This window comes from Diorhabda carinulata, chromosome 11, assembly GCF_026250575.1.
Source record: "Diorhabda carinulata isolate Delta chromosome 11, icDioCari1.1, whole genome shotgun sequence".
Taxonomy (NCBI): Eukaryota; Metazoa; Arthropoda; class Insecta; order Coleoptera; family Chrysomelidae; genus Diorhabda; species Diorhabda carinulata.
In genome coordinates, this window is record NC_079470.1 from 11618380 (window position 1) to 11628378 (window position 9999).

Genomic DNA, 9999 nt, shown 5'->3' on the forward strand with positions numbered 1-9999 from the left:
GGTCTAAAATTTTAAGCTTCACAACTTTTATTCAAAGTTTTTCTAATCTTCTCAAAATATAAGCAAAAAAATGTATTTCAGGGTGTATTCCATCCCCTTCCCAAGGATTTCCACAGTTTTGTACGCATTTTTCCAAATATTTCCGTATAATTTCAATCATATCTACCAATAACCTGATTTCATGGTCTCTCTGACTAGACTATTAGAGTGAATACCATTAATGATCATTCAAACGTAAGGATAGGAAAAATTATATTTATTCTAATGTTTATTTATGTATAAACCAACTTTTATTCTATTATGCCGTATGGATACTTATATATGTGAAGAAAAACAGAAAAATTACTAAAGAAAACAATATGAATTCTTAACGTATCTCTGGAATTTATCGAAAAAAGTAATTCCGGTACCGGGAATCGAACCCGAGCCTCCTGGGTGAAAGCCAGGTATCCTAGCCACTAGACCATACCGGATTATATCAATTTATATAATGTTAACTGATATTTACGTACACTATATATTTAATATCACCACTTACCAATTATACATTTTAATAAATGTTTGTTTTTACTTTTGATGTTAACTAACACTCAGTACACGTATAAAGAATCAATTTTTTAAAATTACCTAAATACAAACAATGTCACTAGTTATTAGAATTTTGACAGCAATAAACTAGGTTAATAATAAGAATATACTTACGGCCAAGTGCCAGATCTACTTTGCCTTCTATGAATTTCACTAGCATCTTCCAATGATTTACTTTCAACTAAATCCAAATCATTATCGTGATCTTTAGACTTTACATTGTGTAAACACGTTAAACGAAATTCTAACCTATCAGCCATCCTGCATTGATGAAGAGTTGGTAAATCAGTTTCTGAACCAACCCATAACGAAACCATTATTTTAAAAATAATTATTTAAGAAAATCAGTTGGCAGTGTTTATAATAATTATCTGATAATTACACGACACATTTCTTAAATCTTTAACACTATTTTATTTCACCAACTTTCCCTATATAATCACGTATTACGGTGTCAGTAAACTAGTCGTATAGTTAGTATTGTAAGATTGCATTTGCTCACACAATATTTCAAAGAAAGGAAACATTGCAAAAATGGAGTGCGAATTATGTTTACGTGGTGACTAAGGGAACAACACCAACAAACCACTTGATAAGAATCTCAAAACTGATTGGTGTTAGGTGTTAGTCACTAACAATCAGTGATTTGATCATTAAATTGATTGATTATAAAATAAATAATCTTTTTACAATAATAATAAAACAAACACCAAAAATACTGTTTATAACATAATACAACTATCAGATATTTAGATTAGATCAGTTTCATAATTTTTTTATTTTTGTAAAATACTTGTTTGATATTGATAGATTTAGTATACTACATACATGGCCTAGAAATAAATTAAATTGTTGATAAGTAATTCTTGAGAATTCATTGCATTAAATAATAATGTAATTAAAATAGGTATATAAAGACCAAAGACCATTTAGACATAGGTATTTTATTTGCTAATAAAACGTGGCCTGCTGTGAAGGTCAGTATTGCTTATTGTATGAAGTTTCTGTTGTTTAGACCTTTTTAAAATAATGTGAGGTGATAATTTTTACTCAAAAAGCATATTTCAAGGTAAATAAAGAATTTATTTTATAGAAATGAAAAATTCATATACTTTTTAAAGCGCTCTTGAACATAATTTCAATATAATTATACCAATCCGGTATGGTCTAGTGGCTAGGATACCTGGCTCTCACCCAGGAGGCTCGGGTTCGATTCCCGGTACCGGAAGATTCTTTTATAGTAATTTCTCAATTTTCATATTATTTTTTTTCAACTTCATACATATTACAATAAATATATTTTTAAATCCATCTCTATATAATATGTTCATTAATATACATAATCGACATATATTAAGCAGCTGTAACTAAAAATTATGGAGGGTTTTCGTAATGATTTCTATTGATTTTTTTAGAAAAATCAGTTTAAAAGTTGAAGAATACAATAGAGGGTAAAAATAATGGAAAAAAGTTGAAAAAATGTCCAGATATACAACAGATCAAAAACTTTCCAGAATGTCGTTAGTATACACGAAGAATGCTGAGATAAAACATTTAATTTCATAGGTCATTATTGAAACTTTCAACAAGTGTGTTGTACAGAAATGTGAGAAGTTTTTCAGGGTGTAAATAATTGGAGTTTCGTTTAAAATTTACCCTGATGCTATGTGGCGCCACCTTTATTTAACACATTTCGACGAATACTTTTTCAAATATACTCCTTCTCTTTACCTTCCTTATAAAAAATGCAGTTAATTACTGAATCAATATTAAATCCATTGTTTTTGACTAATTATTTACTTTTCTATTGTATAGATAACGAGCTTAGCAGACGTGTATTTCGTGTTGCATAATGTTTAAGTATGAATGTGTATATTTCAAAGTGTACTGAAAATTTTTCAAATGAGCACTGCTGGTGTAATGGTATCATGCAAGATTCCCATCCTTGCGACCCGGGTTCGATTCCCGGGCAGTGCATAGTTTTTTATTACTAAAAAAAGTTGAAATATATAAGTGTGATTTAAATCATAAAATATTTGAAGAAAGTTGTTCACATTTACAAAATTTATTGATTTTCAGAGCCTGTTGGCAAAAACACATTTCAGGTAACAAAAAAGAGGCTATACTATAGATATAGTAGAAGATTTAAGTTAGTTTGAGTGTTTACCTGAATTTGTTGAATTTTTCAGTCGTTCTAGACACAACGGTTTTTGTCGGTTTTCCCAAACCTTCACATTTTAATCTTTCCTCGTCAGCGACAATAGCCCTGGCGAGTTGTAGGTCCGATTCATTCATATTTTTAAATAATCAGTCAATAGACAAACGTACAAAATTAAACAAACACTATATTCATTAACTGAAATGAATTTTTTTAAATAAAGAATGAAACGTATCTTTACCTCGATCGCTAAAGTTCGAACACCAATAGAAAACTGTTTTAAACAACAATCGAAGATCGCCAAGTTCGAGCTGCGATTATTTCTCTGGTTCTGAAGGTTATACAGGGAGTAATATAATTAATGGTTCTGTAGGCGGCACTCGAAAACGTTAATAAGTACCACTACAATATGAAGATTAAATATTATATTTAACATACTAGTTAATTCTCAGGATAATATTGTCGATATATCTTCTATTTGGTTTTCGAGTGCAGTCATTCAATACCTTTGGGATTTTCTTAAAATATTATTTCGTCATCTTGAGCTTCGCCATCTTAGTATCTCATGTGTGGAATTTCAATTTATAAAGTACCATCTGAAACGTGAGAAATTGGTCATAAAAGATCAATTGGTTTTATCAAATGTCCAGAATTTTTTCTAAATGTTTAAAAGATGATTGTGATATAAGCGGCGATATTAGCGAAGCAAAGAAAATGATTTCATTACTTTATATGCAGTTGTATATATCGCAGCGACGTGTTGAGACTATATAAATAGTTTCTGGAAAATGATATAGGAATTTATGCAAAGAATAAACGAAAACAATAAGTTGTTTTTGTCGTAAAGCTCCTAGTCGGTTAAAGATTATAAAAACTACGATGTAAAGACTACAAGGTGTGTCCTTCCCGAGCAGTGTTGCCACAATTTAAAAGCTGAATGTAAAAATTGAACTAGAAAATGTACTAGATTGTACCAACTTCAAACAAATTTAATGAAATTATAGAAAGATGTATAAACATAAGTTTAAAATTATTTTAAGGATGAAAAATTTATATAAAGTTTACCGATAAAATTAGCAATGCAGTACAAAAATTTCACGATCTAAATATAAATCAACTTGGCTCTGTTTTCTAATTATTGTTACAATCTAGTACAATTTCTAGTTTATTTTATTAAACGAAAATATAAAATAACTTTATATTTGCGAACGCAGGGAAAATGTATTAGAAAAAAGGAAAAATATACTAGCGTATAAAATACACTAAAATGTACTAAAATTGTACAATTGTATTAGCTCTGGCAACACTGTTCCCGAAGGCTCATTTTCGACTCGTTCTGTGCATCTATTAAGACCCAAATTGGCACGTCGTTTTGGGAACGAATTCTCATTGGCTGCTTCCCAGCTGGTGCGCAATAGCACACCTTGTAGTCTTTAAATCATGATAAAAACCTAATTAGCATCGATAAATTTCTAAAAATTGGCCATAAACGTGGTTAGGAACTGTTGAAATTTAATTTACTGAACAAATTCTGATCGGAAAAGAACACATTTTTAAAAATTGATGCAGAAAGCTCTTCGATTGTCCATCTGTGTTATGACGAAGGAAAAAAACAAAACAATGATTTTACGAATCCAATTTGAGTCTTAATGTGACAATCAGTACTTGGTATATTAATTAACTTAATAATTTTTTATGATAACATGGACTATAAGTTATAACTGACAGTTTTTATATCATCATATCTTCACAAACTGGGTTTTACATTGGAAGATATGCACTGGTTAATTTTCAGAAGATTAAACATTGAAAATAAGCTGCTCCTCTATAAGATGATTTTAATACCCATGTCGAACTATGGGATTCAGCTCTGGAGTACTACTGCGAGTAACTCTAACAATGAAATCCTCCAAAGGTATTAGAACGAAACTCTTAGAACTATTTTCAACGCCCCGTGGTGCATCCCAAACGCATGTATGATAAAGTCATAAGGGAAACGTAAATAATCAAAAAGAAGAGAAGAGCCGGACCCAGAAGGGAGTGGAATATGGAACTAGCAAACAATCTGGAACAGAGGACTCAATTGGAAATGGGATAAACAGGAAGAAACGAATAGAGAAGAAATATCAAGTTAATCCTGACAATTTTGCTTCCCATAAAACCAGCAACGTTAGTCTTTGCAGAAGGACTGATTTACATACTTTTCGTTTCATGAGATTAATGTTTGATTGTAGTTTCTGAATGAAAACTGTTGTTTTGTATCTCTAATTTTGGAATATCTATTTTTATTTTAAAGATAATAATTTTTTAATATCACCGGACTGGGATGGCATACATCCATGTCTCCTTCAACAACAGGCTCTGGAAATATTGGCTGGTACGGATCATCAGATCCTGCCTTGCTAAGAGGTACATACCTGACGTGTTTATCCCAAAACCAGAGAGGAACGACTAAACTAACTCCAAAGCATACCGATCTAACCAGTTTTCTACTGAAAACAATGGAGAGGCTGCTGGATCGGTATTTTGGTAGCAAGACCATTACATGCCCAAAAATACGCCTTCCAGGCTGGCAAGTCCACGGACCTGACTTTGCACTACCTGGTGACGTGGGTGGGGAGCATACTGGGCTGTGGAAAAGTCGGAATGGCAGCATTTCTTGACATCGAAGGGGCATTCGACAACACCCCTTTCGAACTTACTGAGCACCCGAGTCATGGCGCCGAAAGGTGCCTCGTAAGTTAGATAAGGACCCTGTGGTGTCAGGTCGTCGACGACCTGATCAATGTTCTAAATCAGGCAGGTTTATACTGACGCCTTGGTCATCCTTTTCTCGGAAAAGGACGCCTCCGCCTCTCGGGGGCCGATGTTACGAGGAGACGCAACATTGGGACGCTCGTCTCTCACCAAACAACTGCTCCAGCTACATAGGCGCGAAATCAGACTAGTGACCGGACTTCTAGCCGGGCACTGTCATCTAAGACGTCGTTTTCGCATTATGGGCATCACGGATGATGCGGAGTGCCGCTGGTGCATGGAGGAGGACGAAACTGCAGAACACGTTATCTGCGAGTGCTCTGCACTCACTTAGGCAAACCCCACAACCTCCCTACGACATCAAAGGGTTCAAGCCAAAGCGCCTGATCGGCTTCTCGAAGGACATCGGACTTTGGTGGAGCACTATCTGAAGGTCTATGTGCTCAACGACTTCACAGAGCCGATACACCATGAACTATGAATCCAACTGGTTAAAAAAGAAATTTTTTAGTTTCAATATTTGCATTTTTATTTTGTTTTACTTTTTGTTCTTATGTTGCTAAATGAAATTATGTCATAGGTATTAATGGAAATAACCTAGGTTCGGCTCTGGCCTCTGACGAAATATTTTTTTTTGATAATTTCTTATGTATAAAAATGTCGGGTTTGCAAAAATAAGTAGACCGATTAAAGAAATTATTATTCTTTTTATTTAATTTACTGTAAAAACTTGTATAAAAACGAATAAATAAAAAACTGAGTCGAACAAGTGTTTTTGTTTGGTTAATAATTTTTCTTGTGGATATCAAAAACGTACAAAAATATTATATTAGTAATACATAAACAAACATTTAAATATTATAATTTGAAAGTATAATTAGGGAAATACCATATAAACTGAACAAGGGAATAAAAAATTAATTCAGTATTTTAAGGTTACGTCAAAAATAATTGTCATTAAACACCGCATTAAGGTACAGTAATAACAAAAACGAATGAATAATACAAATATTTTCGAATGATTTACGATTTAAAGGTATTAAAAAACATTCTGAAAAAAACTATATTATACAGAAGATCCAATCAAATTTATTTTATATATTAACAGGGCCGGATTAAGATTTATAAGGCCCGGGGCTTAAATAATGACGGGGGGCCCTTAAGGAATTCGGAAACCCAGAAAAATTGAAAAATAATATCAATAAGTTATATTTTGGTATCAACACATCAAAAAATACAGAATGTTTTCCAACTGATGGGGCCCGAGGCTATAGCCCCCCTAGATTAATCTGGCCCTATATATTAAATACATAACATTACATAATTTTATTAGTATACAGTAAACTCATTTAGTAAAAAATGCAATAAAATTCTCATCGTAACAACATACATTTTAAACTAACCTAACCTAAGTATTATTTGTTACATGACCGTGGGGTTGGGGATTTGGTCGAATTTTTTTGAGTTGAATGAGGACCCCTAGTACAATACGTGGTTAAAATATTAGAACGCACTACTCGGAAAATTCCTAGAAACATTGACTAAAAGTTTTTTAAGCGATTTATGAACTTAAAATGTCGAATTTTTAGTCGAGAATTTTTTTAGTTTAGAGAGTTAGGGCTGGGTCTCTTGTGTCAGAGGTCTCACGTTCGATTCCTCCTTCGGATCTAATTTTTTTTCAATTTTTCATTCTATCCTTGCATTATTTTTAAAAATTTTGATTTACCATAATACAGGGATTCTTCAGGAATTTTCTCTCCTAGGAAGAATCAGCAACTTCTTCAGGCGACATTTTGAACTTCAAATTGTAAGAAAATTCCAAAATACGGAATAGTGTCTGTTCACGACATAATCAAAAAATGAAGTGCTGTTCAATTTTCAAAGACTTGCGCAGAGACCTATGCGCAGAGTCGTATGCACATATGTCCATTATAATCCTAAGGAGAGCCCAGATCAAAACAAGACGATAAAACTGAACAGAACAACGAGCACGAAAATTTTTCAGTGAATGGAAAATTTTACGTTCTTAAGCTAATTTTAAAATAATGTAGGGATGGGAAGCACTTTAAATAATTGTTAGGATAGCAAAAAAAATTAAAAAATTGACAAAAAAAAATTAACCGAAAACAAGATCCGAATAAAGAATCGAACGTGAAACCTCCGGCATCTAAGACCGAGCATTAACCGACTAGGCTACATAGACGGTTAAAATATGCCCACATTTAAAGTTTATAAATGGAATATTTTAGTCGATGTTTCTCGGAATTTTCCGAGTAGTACGATCTAATATTTTAACCACGTATAGTACTAGGGGTCCCTTTTCAACAGAAAAAAATTCGTTCAAATCCTTGATAGGGCAAATTGACGTTAATTATAAAAACAGTAAACCCCCAAATATTTATCGAAGTTCACAATTGAAAATTTTTGTCTCTTGTCTAAATATAAAAATTTATAAATGGGAAAACTTATTTCCACATCAACTGATGTAATAAGGGCTTTTTTATAATTGTTGATTATGGTAGGATCCAAAACAATGGATTTAGTAAGTTATAAATTGCAATCCACTAATTTTTTCAATCAAATTTTTGAAACATATAAAAACAAATTAAAACTGGAACACTCTGTATTTTCATTGTGTATTTTGGTAAAAAAAGTGGCTCTTTACTTGTTTTTGTTTGGAACATTCGACTAACTGCTTTAAGATTAGTTGTAAACTGCTTCAGAATAACAGATTTATAAATTGTTTTTGTCTTGAAACGCCAGAACACACTGTTTATACTACCACTACACCAACACTCACAGATACACTGTCTGACGCGCGTTTCGATAACCAAGTTATCGTCTTCAGAGACTGAATGTAAACTCCAACGATTCCAGAAATTTCAACTCAGTTGAAACGCCTGTCAAAGTCATACATCGTTCAATATTTGCTCAATTATAAACAATATGCTATTTAGGTATTTGGTATTTAGAGCAAGAAACTACATTTCCATTAATTTAAAAACAAATTTATACACTCCAATGCAAAAAATTATTAAAATCCCAAAAAACACAACGCTTTACTCTCTTTCCAGAAATTTCGAGGTTAAGTTGAAAAACATTAATATAAAATGTAGAATAGAACTTTTACGTGAACATATTATCTTCTTGACAGCGCTTAAACATCGAAAACCGATAATTTCATTTCTCGATTCCATTAGTTCCAATGATTCAATGGTCAAAATCTAATTAAATTTTACAGAATATGAAATTTTTCGTCGGAAGAAATAACACTCATTGAAAAACAATTAAAATACGTTTCAAAAGTTACTTCTTCTATACTCTCAAGCAGAAGATTAAGATACAAATGAAGAAATGAATATTTTATTGCAAGTATGCTTTGTCATTCAATGATATAAATGAAACTTAGTACAGTTCTGTCATACGGTCAATCGATTCAGATTAATGACTTGGGTTTTGCCTTCTTGTCGTGTGTATTAAATAATGTCAGGGTCGTACTTGATCTTATATTGCTCCAGAGAACTACCTTGACCATTGTTGCATGCACATTCATTTTACATAAACTCGTAACAAGAACGTTCAAAATTGGGTCGCAAAAATTGAAAACTGCGTCTACATTCACCTGACTCAAACTTTTTAGCGATTATGATATATGATACAATCAAAATAAAAATATTTCTATGTCGACGTTACTACACATCCAAATAAGGCAGATATGTACATATTCGTCTCCTAAAGTTATTTGCGGACTACCGAGATGGGTATACGAGGTATGGTTGATAAATAATGCGACTGACAATTAATAGAAAACCAGTATTTGTTAACGTGAAACGATTACTTAAATCAGCCTTAATTAGGCTATCTAAGAAAACAGCTGATCTACGACTAAATGGCGGCCGTGGGGTAAATACCATAGAGAAAATATTCAAGATAGAGAAAGTGGCATATAATTTAAATTGTACTATTGGACGACAGAGATTTACTACCCTCTACTCGCCAATAAATTCAAAACTTGCTATTCTCGTCTTTTGCAATTCCTATGACTTAGGTGTCTATAATCGTTGGATGAAGCTCCCATACCTCGCTTTCTATATTCTTAGATATTTTCTATATGGTAAACACTCGATTTTTTCGTTTGTACCATGCCAGCTTGTCTTGGATTTTTTAATTAGTGGGAGGCTTTTAAAATCTGTTCCAATGGAATTATAATATATCTGAAATTGAGAGTTTTTGCAGTTTTTCTTAGTCTACAAGTAGTGCAACGCTCGACCCGGGTGGGTGAGTCTTCTTCGACTTAGGAATACAAAAGCTATAGTATCTTCTACCAAAGTGTGGTGACTATGTATAAGTTGATAACCTTACTATTGGTAAAACCCTCGAAAGTTGAATAAATAAAACACAATACACTTTTAAAATGCATATTATTGTTTAATTAAATTTCATCTTTAAATATAACTTTTCATCATAGAATTTGAAAAAATACAATATTTTGATGT

General features: G+C 32.4%; 1 protein-coding gene and 3 non-coding genes across 6 annotated transcripts in view; 2 read left to right on the plus strand and 2 right to left on the minus strand.

Annotated features, from left to right (window-relative positions):
* The window catches only part of LOC130899765 (NAD kinase-like), a 39218-nt gene extending 36139 nt beyond the window's left edge, over positions 1–3079 (minus strand). Inside the window, exon 1 of one of the 3 annotated variants that reach the window (XM_057809950.1) lies at positions 2756–3079. In XM_057809950.1, coding sequence (XP_057665933.1) covers positions 2756–2883 — 128 coding nt within the window. In that variant the 5' untranslated portion in view covers positions 2884–3079. Of the gene's footprint in view, positions 1–538; positions 565–702; positions 1208–2755 lie in introns of those variants that run through there. The other 2 variants (XM_057809949.1, XM_057809954.1) reach the window with 2 other exon arrangements.
* Positions 402–473, minus strand: Trnae-uuc (transfer RNA glutamic acid (anticodon UUC)). The gene has a single exon. It is a non-coding gene; the product is annotated as a tRNA-Glu (tRNA).
* Trnae-cuc (transfer RNA glutamic acid (anticodon CUC)) lies at positions 1745–1816 on the plus strand. The gene has a single exon. It is a non-coding gene; the product is annotated as a tRNA-Glu (tRNA).
* Positions 2495–2565, plus strand: Trnag-ccc (transfer RNA glycine (anticodon CCC)). The gene has a single exon. It is a non-coding gene; the product is annotated as a tRNA-Gly (tRNA).
* Positions 3080–9999: the final 6920 nt, after the last annotated feature.